Here is a 21,836-nt window from a genome sequence, read left to right on the forward strand (position 1 = left end):
AGGAACACTCTAAAAGAACTCATTCCACCTAATCCCTTCCTAAATAATTATATTTATGGATTACATAATTATATATATAGATCAAAGTAAAAATATAACATTTCAAAATTTAACATGTAAATAAAAAAATTTTAAAAAAAAAAAAGAAAAGGGAAAAAGGATACTATGTTTTTGTTTGACAGAGTTTCCGAAAAATTACTCATAACAAAAGTAGTTAAGAGTTTCCTTTTAATTTATTATCCTTTTCTATTTATGTATAGGAAAAATTAGAATTTAAAATAATTTGATTCCTCCTTGAAATATATATTTTCTTTTAATTAACTTAAGATTTTAGGAATTGAAGACATTTTAGTTCCTTCTCTAAAACGTACTTTTCTCATTTATTTATGGTAGGGATTTTAGAAATGTGTTTTCCACTTTTCTAAATCAAGGTGCTAAATAGGAAAGTAATTAAATGAGTATTTTTAAATATTAAGAAAGTAAATTGAATGATTAATACTATATATAGGAAGACAATGAAATGATTATTTTGTCCAGTGTGAACTCTATTTTAAAAGGGTAAAAAAGACGAACGACATTTCGTTAAGGGCATTCGTGCTTTTAATATAATATATAGATATGATATATATTTAACATTTTAAATATTTTTTTATCCTATTGACTTGAAAAGAATTACAACTCATAATACTTTTCATATAATTTAGTATCATATCGTATAGCAAGGGTTTCCCATCATTTAAAAGACCACAGACAGTTGCAATATAATGGAAATGTCAACCAAAAAGAAATAGTATATATTTGGTTGGACCTTGTTTTTTATTTCTGTTTTTGTTTTGTTTTAATAAATTAAAAAAATTCTAGTTGACCTTGGAATCCTGCAATCATTATATCAGGTTAAGACGTGCTTAAGCACGTTGACTTACTTTTGTCAATGGAATATTTAATAGAATATATATTTTAAGTCAAACAAATTCGAATGTGATTCTAGTCAACGTTAAATGATCTTTCAGTTTTTAGAGCATACAAATTATCATTCTTGTTGCTTTTCCCTTACTATGATTTTTGGTGTTATGATAACAAAGTGCCTTTTTTAGTATTATTCTCATTATTTTTGTTAAATCTCAATAACTTGGTGATGTGTAAAAACCCGTTGAAAATTCTAATTTTCCTTCTAGTAATTTTGGTGAAGTTAAAAAGCCATAACTACAATAGTAAATCAGTCAAAATTTTACTATACGAAAGGTGGTTAACTACAGAAGATTTCACTCATTTAATTGACGCTAGGCTACACTCTTAGGTGCAAGATTCCTAAATAACCTTTTATAAATCAACAAAAGAAGATATGGCAAAACATTATACCCATCACCAATGGATTACCAACTGAAATATAAAAGGACAACTTGGTGTACAAGGCATCCAGTAGGGTCCGAAAAAGGACTGCACCCAAGGGATTGTGAGGTAGATAGTCTACCCTAATGCAAGCATTAGTTGATGCTTCCACATTTCGAACCCGTGATCTAGGTCACACGAAGACAACTTCATTGTTGCTCCAAGGCTCCCCTTTTATCAACTGAAATATCACCACAGATATTCACGAGGTCTAATCATTAGAAAATTAATTTTTCAGCCCTACAATTCAAGGATGAAAAAGCTATTGATACGACCAACCATTACCGACCCATCATAGGTTTTGGTTTCCAATCAGCAGTAAACTTTTTCCTTTTTAATGAGAAATGAAATAGGCTAAGAAGTTCGTACTTTGCAGCTTTACATCTGAATTCAGCTCATATTTACCATACTTCAAAACTATTCTGGACCATCTTCATGGAGTTTCTAATGCTTTTGACCCCTAAAGATACAGGAAGGAGATGAATTTTTACTGCATACTAGAATTAGCTTCACATAAGAAAGACCTCCTTTTACTGCACAGGCATCTCCTTTTGATTAGCACCTGTAGGAGATAAATCAATGAAAAAGTGGCACATCTTTGTATCAACATCATCCATTTTCCCAAGCAATTTAGAAGCCGTCAAGGTTAAACAGATCAAGTTCAGCAGGTAAAGATTCCTGCTGTTGGTTGGGTTTACCTTCATCCGCGGGAGGAGATTTAACTTGCTGGGCTGGTTCAGGCAAATCATCATCCTTTATGGCCTGAAACTTTGGCTCTTCCTCGACCTCCTCGGCCTCTTCCTCGACTTCTTTGAGACGTGCTGGTGGTTCAAGCCGCTGATACTTGGGCTTATTTTTCTCCAAGAGAAGGTAAGTTGTGTAATACCAAAACATTAGTATTCTACTTTGAGCAATAATTGTATCACTTATTCGACTGCCCCCAAATGATAGCCGCTCGAGTGCCTGTAGAAGTGAAATTCAAGATGTTTGAATATAACAATTAATTCACTATCACATTCTATTAGTAGTCACTCAACATCACTCTTATACACAGATCAAATACTTTTCTTCCACATTGAGGATCTCATTCTTGGGAATTTTCCATCAGTAAGCTTAATATGAGGGGAGGGGAGGGGAAGGGAGGATATGGGTTCAATCTTGAAGTTCAACACTGAATGATATCTTTCTTACGATGGAATCAACTCCTGGAGATCCAAAAGGTAGCAATAGTCCACTTTTTTCAGCAACAAAAAAATTTGCTGCTATGTTAGTGTTACTACAGATTTCTGTTGTGTGTTGACTTCAACTTTCCAGGTTACAGTTATCTCTGTTTGCGATCACCCACTTCTTGGTTTTGACTTGGTCTAAAATGATACCTCTAAAACTGAAAGAAGCTAGTTTAGGTTTTAGAAGTTCGCTAGGTGTTGAGCAGACACATGACCTCACTGAAGAAGAACAAAAGAAGCATAACAGCCAAACAAATACGTCAGCAAATAAAGATTAAAAATGGAACAACAAAACCATGAAAAGGTAAATAAAAATGAAAAAGAAAACAGAGGAGAAAACAATAGTTATAGTACTGCTACAAGATATCACAAAGATATGCTGTCTATCATGTCAACTTAGTGTTTGTGCTTATCAGTCACAGATTGGTCTTTTTAACCAGGTTTCATCACATGGTCATGCTAATATGAGGACTTAAAAGGTTCACCAGCCATCTGGAGCTGGTGTTAGTTGACTAAGTTCTCTCTGCACTTATATTTCAGAACTTCAATTGCACAGAGTTAAAAGACCCAACATGATGTTCTGGGTGGAATAGAGAAAATTTTGCTTTCTAAAAGGAAGTTTTAGTTCAATGATCTGAAAATTTAATGGCCTATATATGAAGATTTCAGCAGAAAGATATTAATGCAATTCAGGAGAATTCTATTAAGTAAAATAAAGAGTTCTATGTCTTCACTCACCTGTTCACCAGATTGTATGTCGAATGATTTTTTATGCTCAAATTGAAGTCCACTAAATTCATTGATGCAAAGCCCCTGAAACGCCCTGAAATTAACAAGAAATTCTCAAGTGTTAAAAGTCCGTGGATAGGAAAGAATAGTAAAGTCAAGGAATTGCCAAGTACTTTGGCATATGAAGGGATATTAGTACCATCTTATAAGAGAAACTAGAGGAATCCACCGAAAAATAATTGGTGTGTTTTCTGAATTGACGTAGGACCCCCCAAAGACAATAAAAACTGTCATAAGAGAGGGGCCCAATGCTAATGCAGCTTCAGTTGTTGGAACCATGGCTCCTACAGTCAAACCCATAGCAGATGCAGCAAAAGACTCCATAGTTACAATTCCGCAGAACTTCCCAAATCTATAAACCAAAAGCAGCACTCATTATAGTGTGTGTTTCTATGCTCTTCTGCAACCAAATGCTTGCATTTAATAATTGAAATACCAATAGCTACTGGTAGCATCTATCACCAGAGCCGGGGGGGGGGGGAGTCATGGGGCCAGAAGAATGGGGTAAGTGAGAATGGATGAATGCCCTAGTGTAACAAAAGTGACTATAAAATCCCGTTTCGCATATAAAGGCACAGTAAGACTTCAGAGCAAATATATTCTTTGAAGCTGGCAAATATTCGCTTATCAGAGTGACAGGTGAAGAAGCTTGTATGGCATCTTACTGACGGTCTAAAGTCAGCAATAGGATGGCTCAGAAAATTGACATAAGAAGAAAACTTCGAAATATCTGGTCCCATTTCAATTACTTTGTTCAAGGAAAATTTGGAAAACTTAACAAAATGTTAACGACGTCGTTTTTGTAAAAGACAGATGAACTGATTATAACTGAGATTATTATATCCTTTGCTGCTATTACAACAAGAACAACAACAAACCCAATGTAATCCCACACGTGGGCTGGGTAGGAGGGTTGGGGGATAGTGTATACGCAGTCCTTATCCCTACCTTGAGAAGGTAGAAACCTTTGTTGTTATTCAACGTACAAAAATTACTGGAATGTGGATGGTTATAATAAAGATATTAAAAGTTTATGTTGTTTCTAAGCTCATGGTTATGTATTTATTGAGGTATTGTAGCTTAATGGCCTTCTCTGCCTTCTCCTAAATATTAGTCACAGGAAAATGCATAATATGCAGCTTCTCATACTTTACTCAACAGCCTCAAGGATCTGCTAGTACCTTAGATCTTTTGATGTTAGGCTCCTTTTTGTTAATTATTTAAAGTAAGGAGAGACCTCAGTCCTTGAAAAAAAACTTGTTCAAATTTGCAGAGGAAGTTTACATGAAATAGCCTTGGTAGCTTATCCTTATCAGCAACTCATATATGCATACAACTCATAAACAGTGGTAAGCTCACCTAGAAATGGTAGGATGAAGTCGAGCCATAGGGTATAGGATGCTACCAAAGAGTAGTGGAAATGCTGCTCCAACAGGAATCTCGGCAATCAACTTGGAAAGCAGATAAGGTCCCAGAGCATAAGACCCTTTGGCACGCTCTCTGTCAACAATTGCTCGTTCCTTGGGAAAGACACCAACTGTTTTTGTGAGAGCTGCCATAGCAGTGTTTATTGCAGCAACCTAAACATGAACAAAGAAAAATAGGAAGGAAAAGATCAGGAACCCCATGGCCTTATCACTTGACGCATGTACTTTCATATTTGATGCTTTTCAATAGGTAGAAATGTTGAGTCCTTGCTCAATGTAGGTTATTTGGCCATAGATTATTAGCTGGCCAATTGGTTAAAGAATAAAAATATCGCTGAAAGCAGAAAATCGTTGTTGAACATAGAAAAAGAACAGATGTTCATCTCTTTCATTCATGTGCAATCAAGATTACATGTCGATGCTAAATTAATCTTATTGACAAAGGATCTGATATAAATATATATAGTGGCATTCTCACCTGAAGTAATCCCATTCTGTCTTGTATTGACATCTGCAATCTGCCCATCCTCCAGAATACAGAACCAAAAATCAACGCTGATGCAATTGACATCCTTGCCCGAACTTTGTTTGTTGGTCCATCACGAGAAGCCTATTGATCAATTAACTAATCTCAATTATAACAGACCCAAAGAAGCAAATCGCTTCAAATATCACAATTTTTTTGGTATAAGAAGTATTAAAGATTATTGAGCATTAGAAGGAAGGAAGCTTCAGGCAACAAGGAAAAGAAATAAAGCATACACTATTGATTATAAGGTAAGTTCCAACTAGCTAATATAACATGGTAATGCTGTAATTACTCTTCGTTTATCTGTTAAAATTTACTAACAAAGGAACAAACTCATCCTCATCTTTGAACATTGCTTCTATATGATTTATAGTTCCAGCAGATTACTGAAGCAATTGAGTTATGTCACTATTTATAATCCGCCTGATAAATTCCTGTTAAATCAGGGAAGTGACATTGGAAGAGAATTAGAGAGAGAGATGGAACTCACTTGCATCCATGCACGTTTGAGAAGTAACCAGAACTGCCTCCACCAACCACCTTTACGCGAAATAGATTTCTTTGTTAAGTTTACACGGGTTTTCGAGCTATCCCTTACAAGTGGAGTTGCATATAAAACCTCCGATATCTGTTCTGAGAATGATTCAACTAGACCATCTATTCTCTTTTGGGAAGTGTATACACTCTCGGGCGAACTATAGTCTACAGATATTAGATCAGCCAAAAATTCAGCAGGATTCACATGATCTGGACAAATGTACCTGTCATTTAGTAACCACCAACCAATACTTGATTAACACATTGCAGTTCGCACTTCATGTAAATCATAGGAAAGCAAGCTGGTGACATATCCATATGGCAATGGCAAAGCCTAAATGCATAATTTAGACACACACAGACGCGAGCATGCACACACACACACACACTTATACATGCATACACATCCCTCTCCCCCCAACCCCCAACACAAAAATAACCAGAAAAAAAAAGAGCAAGGATAAATGTTACATCATAAAGTGTTACAACTCATACTTGTAATTATTATAGGAAATAACATTATCATGCTGACGTGCTATTTCATTTTACCACATTCTAACTTGTTATCTATGTGTTTAAGAATAAAATGCAACATTGAACTCACCCTCAAGTTTATCAACATGACTTTTATTTGTACTTAAACAGAAGAAGAATATTTCTGATTAATTGGCACCATCTGACATTTATCTCGTTAGACCACTAACCACACAGATAAACCAATTCCAGGAATACAATGCCAGAAAGTGAGAGCCAATAGTATCACAACACTATATGGTTATATAAACTTAGGGCATAGATCATATAACACACCCGAATTTCGAGAAGTATGCCAGTACTTCATCGTGTGCAGGACCAGCATAGACGAGTGAACCCTCAGCCAAAAGAGCAATGTCGTCGAATTTTGCATACACAGAACCTCTAGGCTGGTGTATAGAGCATACAACAGTATGGCCATCCTGTGCTAGTTGTCTTAGCGTTTCCATCACTCGCTCTGCTTGAAAAGCATCAAGTCCTGAAAGCAGGGTTTTGGGGGCAGGGAGTAAAAAGGTGAGCAAGCAACCATTCAAGAAAATTCTCGTCTTCACGTAATTATTGTGACTTCAATAGTAGATTTCAGTTGTTTCTATTAAAATCAGAATGTCTTAAATTATAAATATACTTAGTCCTACATTACAGGGTTAGTAATATTTTGCAACTGCCACCAAGGAAAGTGAAGTTCATCTTTTGTACAAGTATGGGTAGAAAACTTCCAACAATTACGATGTGGTATACGATTCAATGTCAAGTAAAACATAATACATCTAGCTTTCAAGTTGAACCTCCACTGCAGGAGGCTAAAGAATCCAGATACCACAAAACCATTAATAAAAGAGGCATGCCACTAACATAGAAGATACTTTTTAAGAAATATCACTAATATAGAAGAGAATAACAGGATAAGACTTGGATGCATAAATGAACTCTATATGAAAAGAGGGAGATATTCATTGAGATTGTCTTTCATAGAACTAATAAATATATGACACTGATTTAGTTCCAGTCTGAATGTTTTCTTTCCAGAAGCTCATTTTGTTAGCTTTCATTTTATATGCTTACTCCTTCCCCTTCTACATGTAGAAGCTTCTACAACCCGAATGCAACTGTTAAAGTACTTCAAAATTAGAATCATTTGTCTAAGTAAGACCCCACAAGGTTTCCTTGACACATAAACAAAATCAAGCGTTTACATTTAGACATAGAACAGGACAGGACAATACATAATCCCCAAGCATGGTTTTGAAGTCCTTAATAGCACCATAATTCCACACTGACAACATCATCTAAAGAATTCCCTTCAGACTACCGAGTAGAAGTGAAGGCTTTTGATTTTGGACATTATTGAGTACAGCATATTGTCTGGGCAAGTAGAAGAACAAACTGACCCAGGTTCTACAAGAATATAAGATATATTCTGAATCGTGATTTTAGATTTTTCTAGAACAATATAGTCATAGGATTCCAATACCCATGCAAGCCCCAATAATCTTTTTCTGCATTTCGATGAGGTCTGACTTCCACTACAAATAGCTTGACACTATCACGTCACCAAGGAATCAGGACAACTGGGATAAAATAGTCGTGGCCAGGAGGGAAGTACCATTATAAACAAAAGATAGAAGAGATTATAGTGAAAAATTGGGAGTCCTTTGCCATTTTGACTTCATAGAGAAGACTGACAGGGAAACATAGCAGCCAGAAATCTATAGTAATCCCAATTTAAAACCTTTAAGCTTTTATAAAGGCCCTCCTTGGTTTATACAATCTTCTAGCTATGTTGCAATGTCTAGGCACTATAAGAATTAAAGCGTGTAATATCAACCAGACAAGAAGTACTCCCTGGTCAACTGAGTTCAATAAAAGCAGAAAATTTGGATGATGCCATCATGGTCAAAGTATAATGTCAGCAAATGTGGACTGCAAAAAGCGATAGCATAACTTACCAGAAGTAGGTTCATCCGCAAAAACTACAGATGGACTGGCAATAAGCTCGCATGCAAGCGATAGGCGCTTCTTTTCACCTCCACTAATTCCACGAACTTTTGCATCACCAATGCGTGAATCAGCACAGCTGACCTTTAGGAGTGACATGAAACCAACACGGCTAAGGACAAATCAGAGTGATTTCTCTACTAAACTTGAGGAAAAAACTAGAACAATCTACAGCCATCAGAGAACGATCGTGGAACAATTTCTTTAACTAGAACGGGTCCTACACAATTACCAAGATAAGACAAAGGGAAGCCTTACCAAACTCAGTTTTAACAATAGATTGTTCACATATTCATCTCTCTCTTCTATTGAAGATGCGTCCTGTAGCTGCAGTTCAGCAGCAAGAGAGAGTGTTTCTCGAACAGTCAACTGGGAAAAGAAAAGGTCCTCTTGTCTAACATAAGCAAACCTGCAGTAACAAGAACTTACATCATCTTACTAAGAATTTCTCTCAAGAGAAAAGTAATCAGTCTAATTGACAGTGGTTATTGAAGCCAACGTACTTGTATATTTTGTTTGAAAATGGCACCCCATTAATGTCCAAAAGGCCAGACAAATGTAACTTGGGTGATGCGTTTATCTGACCTGCCAAAACATTGAGAAGAGTTGTCTTTCCTGATCCTGATGGACCCATTAACGCTAGCAATCTGCCAGGTTTGGCTTCTCCGGTCACATTTTTTAGCAAAAACCGGACCTAGAATTTGGAGGGAAAGGTAAAGATAACCAGAAAGATTCTGAATGTCAATGACAGTATCATTTGAATCTGGCTCTTAAAATAACTACACAATTCCATTCATGGGAATTTACAAGTTGCTTAAATCATTATAACCAGAAATTAGCTATTCCAAAGCAAAAATGAGAAAAAGTTAAAGGGAGAGCAAAAGAATATATAGAAGAATATTAAAATTAAGGGGAAGCCACAGTAACTTATAAGGTCAGGCCATAGTCATAAAGATTGAGGAAATAGTCTAGATTATGAAGATGGTATCAAAGGAACTGTGAAGTCACTTTGAAGTAACTATATATGTTTGGCTACTAAGAAGGAAAGAGATGAGCAAAAAGGTTTCCTTTTCATAGTCATTGAGAATATTCATTGGTTATAGAGTTACATCAGTATATATTATCAGTTGTCTCTCAAACAACCACCAGTATCTATCTTTATACATAGCCCCCAACTAATAATTACTATGTTATTTTGTATATTATTAGAATGTGTGTATATGAAGTAACATGGTCAGTGAGAATTCATATAACCAACCCTAACGTGTTTGGACTGAGGCTTAGTTGCCATTGTTGTAATAGATAGATTAATTACTAAGATAAGTGTGCATTCCCTGTCCTAGAATACAATGTCTATCACGATATAATGATATTTTTGTTATATACTGAATCATATAACACAATTACTAGTTCGGTATATGGTAACTGATAATTCTTCAGAAACTTAACAAGAATTATATTTTGTTGTAATTCACTAGCAGTAATATCTATTTCTAACATATACAAATAAAACGGCATAAATGCCTCACAGATATCAACAAACTGATGAAGTCGACTAAAGAGAAGTTCATCGCTAAGCTAAGTTTTTCATGTGTTACTCCGAACTACTAGACCGCTTGATTGGAGCAAATTCTAGAATCTCAATCTCTACAAAATAATCAACACATACACACACATTTGGTAATAGTAATAAGCTGTGAGCTTTATCATCAATTTCAGCTGAATTTTACAATTTTTTTGATAAAATAGCGAAATAAAAAAAAACTGTTCATAAGTTCACCAAATTATTACAGTAACATTTATCAGTTAGTTTGCATGCTTTGTGTAACAAGGCAAGGGACTCACAGTTTTAGAGGATTTATCAGAGAGAGAGCAAGTAATATTAGTCCATTTAATAGTAACCGGAGCTACTTTTCCAGTGATCGGAGCCGGAGCTTCGCCATTTTCACTTTTTTTCTCATTGTCATCGTCGGGAAGAGCTTCATTTTCCGGCAAAAGCGCCGGACCAGGGGAAGAGAAAAAGCGGAGCAGTAACGCCGCCGCAACTGCCGCCAGTAACTGGCCAACTCCGCCGCCTTTGCCGCCAATTGGCAACATTTTCTCCGTTCACGTTGAGCTCGTCTTCTTCACTCTCACACACAATCCAATACTGGTTCAGTTTAAGATGAAAACTAAAATAGCGGCCTTGGCATTAATACGACGTCGTATATAAATAATTGAGTTGTTACGACGTCGTTTTAAGTGATTTTTCGAGTAAGATAAAAGTTTACTGGGATATGGTGAAGGGGCAGTGTGTATTATATGAACGAACACGTGTCCTTTGTGAAGAGATAAGATATTTGGAGGTTATGTAAGTAATTTTAGTGATTATTTGTGTAAATTGACTAGTAGTCAATTTAATTATATTCATAACCATTTTCCACAAAGTAGTGCTAAATATCAAAATTGAAAAGTCAATAATAACAATTGTCTTAAGTAGCAGATTTTTGCAGAATTCATAGAAGAGTTTTTATTTATGTTGTGAAGACATTTGAATCACAATTTAAAACAAGAATAAATATCAAGTTATAGATAAAATACTTTAAGTGAAGAGAAATTTTTTTTTGATCTTCTTATAGGCGTTATTAGGCATTTTCTCATTGAACGAAAGGTTTGAAATAAATCAGATTCATACAAGTATTATGTGAAAATCTTCAGCCTTTTCTCCTTCCCCGATCCCTATCTCTCTTGACATAATAACCTCCCCTTCTTTTTTCTTTTGACATCTCTGGACTGATTTAACTAATTTTTTGAAATTGATCGGGTAAAGAAGGAGAATTCAAGATCATATAATCTAGAGAAGAAGAGAAAAGGAAAGGACAAAAAAGGGAAAAACAAAAGAAAAGAAAAGGCACAAAAAAAAAAGTAGAAGCCGGACATAATTTGTATTCATGCGCTTTATATTTGCCCGGAGTTTGTTCCCATAAATATAGCCATTCATGTCCTCTCACATCAATCCCGTGAGCCTCTTATTCATTCTCACTGAACGACTATCACCTTATTTGCATCTTAATTAATTATACCGTATATCAAACAACTCTACCCACAATATTCATACAGAAATCACATTCTTTTTTTTTCGTTTTTACTTGAATTTAGACTATAATTCCAAGATTTGCACTCCATTGTCCATTATTTCGTCTTTAGATGCCAAAGAATTGACAATTTGACATTCTCATTCCAAAAACATCAGTTAACTGTCAAATATCGAGATGAAAGAGAATGTATATAATCTAAAGTTTGGGGAGAACTTGATTTTTAACATAATTTTAAATGGGAAAATGATTATCCCCATTTAATTTAGATTAGTCCTCCAAAGCAACTAATGGCCTGCTTAGAAAATTCAAAGAAGTCTACCTGCCTAGAAAACAAACAAAAGACGACAGCAAAACCAAAAACTGAAATCAAAGAAGATCACAAGGTTTAAGCACTGCTTGGAAGTTTAAGATCAAGATTTGTTTTAATCTAAACTTACTTTTTACTAGTTTAAACTGAAATTGATTTATCTATTGTCCATTTCTAAGAAGGTCACTGAACTAATGAAAATTATTTATAAAAGTTACTTTATTTTGTTTTGTAACCGAAAAATAATTATACTTTGCACACTGTAACTCAAAAGTCACTCAACACATTTAGGGCATATTAAATATATTTTTTTATATTTTTTTAACTCAATCATTTAAACAATAAAAGAAAAATACTCATTTAAACAGTGACTGAACCCACTATTTGACCCGATCCATTTTCTCTTATTTTTGTTACAAAAAACGTAAATATTACTTTGTTGTTAATTATCTTGATTTTCAACATACTGGTTTAAGCAAAATATTAAATCAGTTCGACTAGAAATGGACTTCTAGTAACATTATATTTACTATAAGTAATGCGCGTTCTTGTTCTAAAACATCGAGGATATTGTCTTTTAATTAACTCTTATATTAATATTTCTCAATCAAAATTTCAAGCATAAATAACTTTTTTTCATTTTACTTCCTCTTTTTTATTTTCTTCCACTTCAACACTGCTAATTTTCTTGTTTCACTTTCAAATTTAACTCCTCTAATTTGTTAAGATTAATTTCTTATTCTCTATTTAATACTTTGCTTAAACCAATGTACACATTCAATATAAGTATATTGAGAACCTATATAGTACACTTTAGCAAAGTAATATTTACGTTTTTTATAACAGAAATAAGAGAAAATGGGTCGGATCATGGAACGACCGAGTCATGATTAAAATGAGTTTTTAATTTTTTAAATGGATGGGCTGAAAAGAAATATGAAAATAATATTTAATAATGCCCTAAAAGTGCTGAGTGACTTTTGAGTTACAATGTGCAAAATATAATGATTTTTCAGTTACAAAACAAAATAAAATGACTTTCATAGACAATTTCTATTAGTTCAGTGACCACACGAGAAATGGACTAAGTTAATTCATAATTTTTTACATATGAAAATTTTATTTCAAATACTACTCATTTTTATAAGAGACGAGTAAATAAAAGAAAACATAAAGGAGATGCTCATATACCAAGGAACTCTTTCTTTTCTTTTTCTTCCTAACTTTTGACAATTTGGTGTTAGACTTCAATTTTTTCCCATATTGTTAGGTAATCCCTTCGTTAGTCAAAGCCTTACATTTATTGTCTTTACTTTTTCGAAATATGGCAAAGGCAATCCAAAACTTTACTTCAGCCAAAAACTAATTTATAATAATATCAACTCGATCGGTTTCTTTATCCTCTTTCTACTTTTTACCTATTTTTCATTATTTTATAATTTGTTTGTTTTCACTTTTTTGAACTTTTGTAAATTAATTATTGAAAGATTTTTAAAATTAAGTTTGAAAATGTCAAAAGATTAAATTTTTTTAATTTATAAAAACAGCTTAAACAGAGTTACATAAACACTCTAATTTTTTATTTTTTTTTGGCAAACTATGATTGTGAAATTGTTCAAGCAAATGCCTCTTTGACTTCCTCAATTAATTAATAATAACTCCCACATTTCTTAAACTTCACGAATTCTAAAAATATTCGCTTCAGTAAATATAACTGTATATAATATTGGAAATTTGTACAATGCTAGGAACATAAATCCCATTCTTTTCGTAAACCTAACTTGAAGTTATTGGGGGGGGGGGGGGGGGCTAAAATTAGGCACATGGTACCACTAGAGAAGATTAACTATTTAATTAGTCAATAATTATGTTAGTTCATCCATTCATGTTACAAGTTAATGGCAAAATACATAGACAAACCATTAAAATTGGTCAAATTTTTCATTTTGACGCTCTAACTCAATTTTGTTTCATTTGGGCCCTCCAACTCCATTTCTTATGTTTCACTTTAACACAAAAACTTTTATCCGACGTAAAAATGCAGCGCGTATACATACTTGCTTGGCCAAATACATAGACAACTCATTGAACTTGGCTCCATTTTTTATTTTGGCACTCTATCTCAACCTTGTTCCATTTTGGCCCTCCAACTCTATTTCTTATGTTTCATTTTAGCACTCTATCTCAACCTTGTTCTATTTTGGCCCTCCAACTCTATTTCTTATGTTTCATTTTGGCACTCTATCTCAACTTTGTTCCATTACAGGTTCGAAAGTTCGCGATTTCGAAAATTTAGCGGTTCGATAGTTTATGAAATTTGTGGATATTTCAGGACATGCATGCATACACGTTTCACAAAAAATAAAATTTATTTCAAAATATTTTATTTTTTAATTTTTTTTTACGAAACCGACCAACTTCGATCGTTGTTTTTTGCGCAAAAATATAGAAAACTCTTTTAGTGTCCAGCAAAAATTATTTTTTAAGAAACCGACTGAAATCGGTCGGTTTTCATATAAACAGTAAATAGGGAAGGAAATAATGAAGATGAAATATGGGGGAAGGACGTTGGGAGATTAAAAATGGGACAACTGTTATTTTATTACTGTTGGAGAAGGAATTTTGCCATAAACAATCTGTTTCACGCGTCTACCATGTAAGCCAATCCACACTATGTGACTAGTCAGCTTTCGTATTAAAATGAAACATAAGAAATAGAGTTGGATGGCCAAAATGGAACAAGGTTGATATAGAGTGCCAAAATAAAAAATTAGAGCCAAGTTCAATGGGTTGGAGAAGGAAATTTGCCCAAAAAAATCTCTCTCGCGCGCCTACAGGGTGAGACAACTCACACTCTGAATCTAGTTAGCTTTTGTGTTAAAATGAAACATAAAAAATGGGTTTGGAGGGCCAAAATAGAACAAAAATGAGTTAGAGTACAAAAATAAAAAATTTGGCCAAATTTAATGGGCTGTCTATGTATTTGGCCCAAGTTAATTAAGAATCTTGACGATTTAATAAGAACCGTAGAACATTTTTGACTCGTAAATTTACGAAAATAATGAATATCGTCGAGGAAAAAATGAAATATATATTATATGTGTTTCGTTATGATGGAAAATTTAATCGTAATTTTTTGTTATTTAATTACAAAAAATTAGTTTTAGAAAAAATATTTTTCGTACTAAACAGTGAAAAGTTGTTATACCTTGTGCGATCATCTCATCATGATAATACAAACCCAAGTTTTCTACATATGCTTTTGACACCATGTTGTACACCGATATGCATTTTCTAGAAATTCTTTTTAATAAATAAATAATCTTTAAAAATATTTATCAAAACAATAACTTATGCCATACCAAATACAAACACATAAGTCTAGGAAAAGCAATTCGATCTTAAAGTATAAATGCTAAAAATTAATTGGATTACATTTGATATAACTGTATACAATTCACAAACGACACTTGTCTGTGTTAATAATAGAAAGTTAATTATGATGAGGATTTGACTACTTTACCCTTATTCATGTCTTAATATTTAATTTTTCTTTATTGCTATTTGAACAATGCTAGGTATTTGTAGTTTTCAAGAATAATTACTAAGGATAAAAAGGAAAAAGATAATCAATTTTGTCTTGAACTTCTAAAGCGACAAATAATTTGATACAACTATTTCTAGTAACCACGATTATTAATATGAGACGGAGGGAGTAGTAAAAGAATAGTATCATTTGTAAAATTTCTAAATTTCTCACTATTCCTCTTTTAGATAATGGTGTTTACCAAAAAAGAAAAAGGGGGAACAATCAATTTTTATTTTATTTTTTTAATTTAAGCATTTGATATTCAGAACTCACTAATCAGAGACCAAGCAAACCTGCCAAGGCAACTAAAGGGGCAAGATATTCTGTATCAAGAAATCATCTATTCGAATTGGAAGGGCTTGTTTGTTACGGCCGATAAGAGATAATTAATCTCGAAAATAGATTTGGGATGAATTTATCCCATATTTTGATTGAAATAAAATTATGATATAACTAATTTCGGTATTATATATTTCGAAATTATAATATTTTTTTATTTTTATGAGAAAGTAGAATAATTAATTCCAAAATAATTAATTATGAGATAACTTATTTTCAAATATCTATGTTAGGCACGGAGAATTCCAATTTAGTAAAAAAAAATAAAAAGTTTATTTTAAGCTCTCCAAACTCCCAAAGTTCTAACAAAAACCAAGACAACAAAAGCAGATGAATAAATTCAACTGTGACAATAATAGAATATGTCTCAGATTCATCACACCCCCACGCGCTAACTAAGCACGTCATTAACACAGCTCTATCCAACCCTCCTTACCGTGTTCCCACGCTCTTATCTGCGAGTAATAAAATCAAATCCTCTATTACAAATAGTACTACTAGTACTATTTTTATTTGTATAGTTAAGTAGATCAAAATAGGAATAATATTAGTTTCCATATCTATTTCGTGAAAAAATAAAAAGAAGAAACTTTGCTTCCATTTCTGATCTTACTCTTTTCTTTGTTTCTCATCTTCTTTTTAAACTTATATACCCACCTGCTTCAAACCCTAATCCTAAATCAGGAAAATTTCCAGGTTTTCCCATATGAGAAAAATACTCTCTGAATATTTTTTTCCATGATATATACCATTTTGAAAGGGAATTTGTCAGAAGAGTTTCTTGATTTAAGTGAATTATTTTCACTGTATCAAAGATCTCAAAAACTCATTTTTTTGAGATAAAATTCTTGATTTTGAGGAAATTTATTAGTATTTCTGAAGGGGATCTCAAAAAAACCCATTTTTAGCTAAAGATTCTTAAGCCCAACAATACCAAGAAATCATTTTTTCCACAAAAAGAATCCAACCCCAGATCAGAATTTTGGAAAAAGTTTCAATCTTGAAAATTTTCCAAATTTTTTTCCCCATGCTATAAGATGGGAGCTGAGAAAAAATGGCTATATGCACTGTTTTGTGCAGCCTTTGTATCATTTCTCATATTCTTGTCTTCAATTTCAGGTTTTAGCTCATCTTACTATGCATTTTCATTACACAGGAGATTTGCTACTCCTGTGCATCACGGGCCGGGTCATCCCCCGGCCTTTGGATACTACATTTCAGGTGGAAGAGATGATAGTGATAGGATTTTTAGGCTTTTGTTAGCTGTGTATCACCCTAGGAATAGGTACTTGTTGCACATTGGTGTAGATGGGAGTGAAGAGGAAAGGCAAAAGCTCGGGATGTTAGTGAAATCTGTGCCTGTAATTCAGGCTTTTGGGAATGTAGATGTAGTTGGAAAGCCTGATCCAGTTACTTATATGGGTTCAACTAATATAGCAGCAATGCTTAGGGCGGTCGCGATTTTGTTGAAGATGGATGGTGGATGGGATTGGTTTGTTAATCTAAGTGCCTCTGATTATCCTTTGATTACTCAAGATGGTATGTATAGCTATTTCAGTTTTTGTTCCAGCTTAATTGGTTATTGTTTTGTTCATAATTGAGTTTATTTTTGACTAATTGATAAAGTAGAAGCTCATAATTGCTGAAAAGATTAGCGGGTTTTTGAATTTTGAGACTTATAGTTTTGCTTAAAGTTCCAATTTTTTTGTCTCTATGGATGAGTTAAGTTTCCAGATAGGAGCTGTTTTTGGGGTTTGAATTTTTATTTAAGGTTCAGATATGAGCTGTCTTTTCTCTTTCTTGAGCCGTGGGTCTATCGGAAACAACCTCAGTGTAGGGATAAGGTCTGCGTACACACTACCCTCCCTAGACCCCACTTGTGGGATTCAACCGGGTTGTTGTTGTTGTTGTTTTTGTTCAGATATGAGCTGTGTGTGAAGATAGAGATTTTGAATTTTGGATCTCACTTTGTTGTATTATTGACTTATATTATGTTGCCAACTGGAGTAGTGTCCAGTAGTGAATTTTGTCTCTAAGTGTATTTTAGGTTTGGGGTTAACTTTCTGGATCAAGCTCATTCAACATGGAACATTGTGTTTTTCTGGTATATGAGTGGTGACTAAAGTCAGAAAAAGATCCATTAATTAGTGTCCGTGTAATTATATGACAGTTCTCGTTGTTGTGATATCTGATGGTTTAATTTTCTGTCCTGCTTGTAGTTCTGCTCCTCTAATAGGATGTTGGCAAGTTGCTTTCACTCAAAACAAGATGACACGATAATTGATTGATCAATAATCTGAATAAATTTCTGAAAAACCAGTTCATTTGCAGCAAGATTCATGTGTCATTTTGACCTTTTTTGCTGACTATTATCTTTATATTAGAGCTATCAATCGTTTTCTTTCCCTAGCTCTTGGGTGCACGAAGGATGTAAAAATCTATATGTCCTGCTTTTTTGCTAAAAGTTGGTGGTAGGCCTATTCCTTGTGATGGAAATTTCGTTTTTGTCAGTCGTGTTAATTTAAATATCTGCAATGCACCTAATTGTAGAAGGCATGCGCAGAAAAGTTATTTGCCAAATAATTATTAGACATAAGTTCTTACAGTCGCTTTATTTTTATGATCATAATTCAATTGTCAAAAGACCTGCCAAGTACATAACACTAGTTGGATTGGTTCTTGCTAATGGTTCATTGAGTTTGTGTAATAGCTGAAAAGAAAGTCATAACTTTCGCAAACAGGAATCAAGCCCAGTTGAATATTCCCAACTATGTTTGAGATTGAGGCTCAGTTGATTGATCTATTGATTCAAAGAAAAGGGGATAAAATTAGTATTCCTGAAATTTTCCTGAACTATTTGGATGAGAAGGGGATAAAATAATACTCCTTCCATTTCAGTTTGTGTGACGTTGTCCGACTCGGAGCGGAGTTTAAGAAAAAAGTCTAGAAATTTGTGGTCCTAAAAGCTTAAAGGTAAAAGCTTTGTTAGGTCATATGGCTATAAAGCTTCTAATTAAGGGTAAAATGAAAAATCTAAAGTTAAATTGTTTCCAAATATAGAAATGTGTCATTCTTTTTGAAACGGAGGGAGTAATTCCTCGTTTTTGGTGGGATGGGATGGTCGTGGAGGATAGTAGGGTGTAGAATACGTTTAAAAAATTGTATAATGTCTTTTAGTAACAAGTTTTGAATGGGGGTTTTAGGAAGAAAGGACATGCAACTGTGCTTAATTAAATGACCATTATAGTCTGCTGATATATGCTGAACAATAAGGATTGACCTCTAGTTCTATGTTTAATCGAAAATTTGCCTAGTTTACAAATTTTGATACTAGCTCCTGCTTGCCTTCATAATGATTGCATAATATCTGTTAATTGACATCCTTGCTCATTTTTTCTGACTGCGGCATTGTTTCTGCTCTGCTTTCAGACTTATCTCATGTCCTCTCATCAGTTAGTAGAGACCTAAATTTCATTGATCACACCAGCGACCTTGGATGGAAAGAGTAGGCAAAATCTTGTTTTCAATTTTTTTTTATTACCATATATATGTCCAGAAACTTGAATAATTTTTTTTGTTTAATGGAATTGTAGGGGTCAACGTATAAAGCCCATTGTAGTTGATCCAGGGCTTTACCTAGCACGGAAGACGCAAATTTTTTATGCGACCGAAAAGCGGCCGATGCCTGAGGCTTTCCAAGTTTTTACTGGTAGAGTTCTTCATATTACTATCTGATGGATTTATAGATTTCATATTTATTTTTGAATTGATTACTAACCGATATATTTTTTTATTCAATTACAGGCTCTCCTTGGGTTATCTTGAGCCGACCATTCCTCGAGTTCTGTGTTTTTGGATGGGACAACCTTCCAAGAACCCTTCTTATGTATTTTACCAATGCAGTATTGTCTCAAGAAGTCTATTTCCATTCTGTTGTTTGCAATTCACCGGAGTTTAAGAATACAACAGTTAATAGTGACATGAGATATATGGTGTGGGATAATCCCCCTAAGATGGAGCCCCTCTTCCTTAACACTTCAGATTACGATCTTATGGCGCAAAGTGGAGCTGCATTTGCTAGACAGTTTAATAAAGACGAGACGGTACTTGACATGATTGATCAGAATATCCTTAAACGTAGCCATAATAGAGTCACCCCAGGCGCATGGTGCACGGGTCGAAAGAGTTGGAGGATGGATCCTTGTTCGCGATGGGGTGATGTCAACGTTTTGAAGCCTGGACCTCAAGTGAAAAACTTAGGGGATTCTGTACAAAGACTGCTTCAAGATTTGAGCTCACAATCAAATCAATGTAGATGACGAGCAAAGTACGACTTGAATGTCCATTATCTCTAGTGGCTCTGAATTGATCACCAGGTTTGCGTACTTCCAGCTTAGATGCATTTTTGGTCGACATTCTTTTAGGGAGATTTGTTCTAGTTATCGGCTTCTTTAGTGTTCACTTTGAGATTGCAAGTTGAAGAAGCATTGACATTGGGCTGTGGCCTTCATACGAATTAGTTGCAGAGCCTCCATATACGGTCTCCCAGCGCAATAAGAGGAATCTCCCACTGTACCAAATCTATAGTTTTCATTTTTTAAGGCATTAATGATTCTAATACATGTACGCCGTTTGAGGTTTTATCATTACTTGACATTGTGTTATATGCAGTCTAATTAGATCCATTGAGGTTTATGTGAACCAAGTTATCGTACATTTTCGTTGTTTTCAGGTTGGTAGCTATGCTTTGTTCTATAGAAGTCTGGTAAAATGCTATTTAAGCAACTAGTTTTGGATCTTCGAGCGATTGTTTCGGCTTCTTTTCTCCTGTTGTATGTATCTGCTTTTTTGTGATTGAGAGAAGTTTTTTATGCGTTTGGATAGTGAAGTAAACATTACCAGATACGGATTGGTTTTTAAAGTTTTATAAGCTATCAACGATAGATTGATACAACTACAGGTACAACGGAGATTATCTACCAAGGCTTAGACAGATAGGAAGAAATCATGTAACATATTTCCACTGGAATTTGAATGCTAGATTTCTTCGGGGGTCCTTGTAGTTTGGGGGGAAGTGCACAGTTAGCCAGTAATAAGACATGTATTTACTTTTAAGCCACTATTTAAAATATCTTTAGTCTTTAGCCACTGTTTTAATAAATTTTTACCCGCCCGGACGAAAATACCCTTCTGCTCATAAAGTTCAGGACCAAGTGTCCTTAACTTATGAGCTTGTTACTGTAAGTTCAGGACTAGCTGTCCTTAATTTATGAGCTTGTAAGTCTAAGTTTAGGACTACCTGTCCTTAACTTTTGAACTTGTAACTCTAAGTCCAGGACTACATGTCCTTAACTTTTGAACTTGGAACTCGAAGTTCAGGACTACTTGTCCTTAAGTTTTATGCTTGTAACTCTAAGTTAAGGACTACCTGTCCTTAATTTTTGTGCTTGTAACTCTAAGTTAAGGACCAAGTGTCCTTAATTTTTGAACTTCCAACTCTAAGTTCAGGACCAAGTGTCCTTAAATTATGAGCTTGTTACTGTAAGTTCAGGACTAGTTGTCCTTAATTTATGAGCTTGTAAGTCTAAGTTAAGGACCTCCTGTCCTTAGTTTTTGAGCTTGTAAGTCTAAGTTTAGGACTGCATGCTCTTAACTTTTTAACTTGTAACTCTAAGTTCAGGACTACATTATCTTTTGTCTTTTTCACTTCCTCTCCATTCTCTTCACCAACAGTTTCCATCAAAATACGTCATTGTTCGCCCCATTACACTCTCTTCATCAGAAAAAATACCAACAAGAACAACCGTAACACAATCATCTGAGCTCACAAAATTACCATGTGAGTAAAAGGACAAATAACTGGTTTGCACAAATTCAAATTGATCTAATGGAGTGAATGAAATTCCTTCACATCTTCGGCAGCTGTTGTTTGCTGACACATTTAAAGAGGTTGGTACAAAGTCCCCTTATCCAATATGAAACTTGTTCTTCCATTATTATTCTCCAAAATTTAAAAAGGGTTGCTTGTCTTTAAGAAGGTTAGCTACATTGGTCACCCTGCAAAAATCAGTTTTTTTTTTAAAAAAGTGTTTTTTCTC

The 21,836-nt window shown here is 34.2% G+C and overlaps 2 protein-coding genes across 3 annotated transcripts; one reads left to right on the forward strand and one right to left on the reverse strand.

Moving 5' to 3' along the window:
• Positions 1–1,588: 1,588 nt before the first annotated feature.
• On the reverse strand, positions 1,589–10,586 carry LOC104113572 (ABC transporter G family member 7). 2 transcript variants are annotated; one of them, XM_009623780.4, is made up of 12 exons: positions 10,272–10,586; positions 8,930–9,120; positions 8,685–8,835; positions 8,378–8,510; positions 6,708–6,909; positions 5,851–6,121; positions 5,310–5,441; positions 4,764–4,984; positions 3,544–3,756; positions 3,354–3,438; positions 2,088–2,352; positions 1,589–1,951 (listed from the first exon to the last, which is right to left on the reverse strand). In XM_009623780.4, the coding sequence occupies exons 1-12, from the start codon at positions 10,521–10,523 to the stop codon at positions 1,920–1,922; spliced, it is 2,148 nt and encodes a 715-aa protein (XP_009622075.1). In that variant the 5' UTR covers positions 10,524–10,586; the 3' UTR covers positions 1,589–1,919. The 2 variants fall into 2 exon arrangements, with proteins under 2 accessions (XP_009622075.1, XP_009622074.1); XM_009623779.3 differs by having other exon boundaries at positions 1,767–2,352.
• Positions 10,587–16,635: 6,049 nt separating this feature from the next.
• Positions 16,636–20,439, forward strand: LOC104113571 (beta-glucuronosyltransferase GlcAT14A). The gene is made up of 4 exons (XM_009623778.4): positions 16,636–17,277; positions 19,168–19,243; positions 19,332–19,447; positions 19,543–20,439. Exons 1-4 carry the CDS (start codon positions 16,776–16,778, stop codon positions 20,055–20,057), a joined length of 1,209 nt encoding a protein of 402 aa, XP_009622073.1. The 5' UTR covers positions 16,636–16,775; the 3' UTR covers positions 20,058–20,439.
• Positions 20,440–21,836: the final 1,397 nt, after the last annotated feature.

The sequence above is a fragment of the Nicotiana tomentosiformis genome, chromosome 10 (genome assembly GCF_000390325.3).
Source record: "Nicotiana tomentosiformis chromosome 10, ASM39032v3, whole genome shotgun sequence".
Taxonomy (NCBI): domain Eukaryota; kingdom Viridiplantae; phylum Streptophyta; class Magnoliopsida; order Solanales; family Solanaceae; genus Nicotiana; species Nicotiana tomentosiformis.

Excerpts from the sequence above, each read along its gene's own strand:
- LOC104113572 (XM_009623779.3), bottom strand. The coding sequence starts at position 10,523 with ATGTTGCCAATTGGCGGCAAAGGCGGCGGAGTTGGCCAGTTACTGGCG. Across the intron at positions 3,439-3,543 it reads CTAGTTTCTCTTATAAGATG|GGCGTTTCAGGGGCTTTGCA; the intron begins GTACTAATATCC and ends TGTTAATTTCAG. Across the intron at positions 2,353-3,353 it reads ACATACAATCTGGTGAACAG|GCACTCGAGCGGCTATCATT; the intron begins GTGAGTGAAGAC and ends TCACTTCTACAG.
- LOC104113571 (XM_009623778.4), top strand. The coding sequence starts at position 16,776 with ATGGGAGCTGAGAAAAAATGGCTATATGCACTGTTTTGTGCAGCCTTT. Across the intron at positions 17,278-19,167 it reads TCCTTTGATTACTCAAGATG|ACTTATCTCATGTCCTCTCA; the intron begins GTATGTATAGCT and ends CTCTGCTTTCAG. Across the intron at positions 19,244-19,331 it reads AGCGACCTTGGATGGAAAGA|GGGTCAACGTATAAAGCCCA; the intron begins GTAGGCAAAATC and ends ATGGAATTGTAG.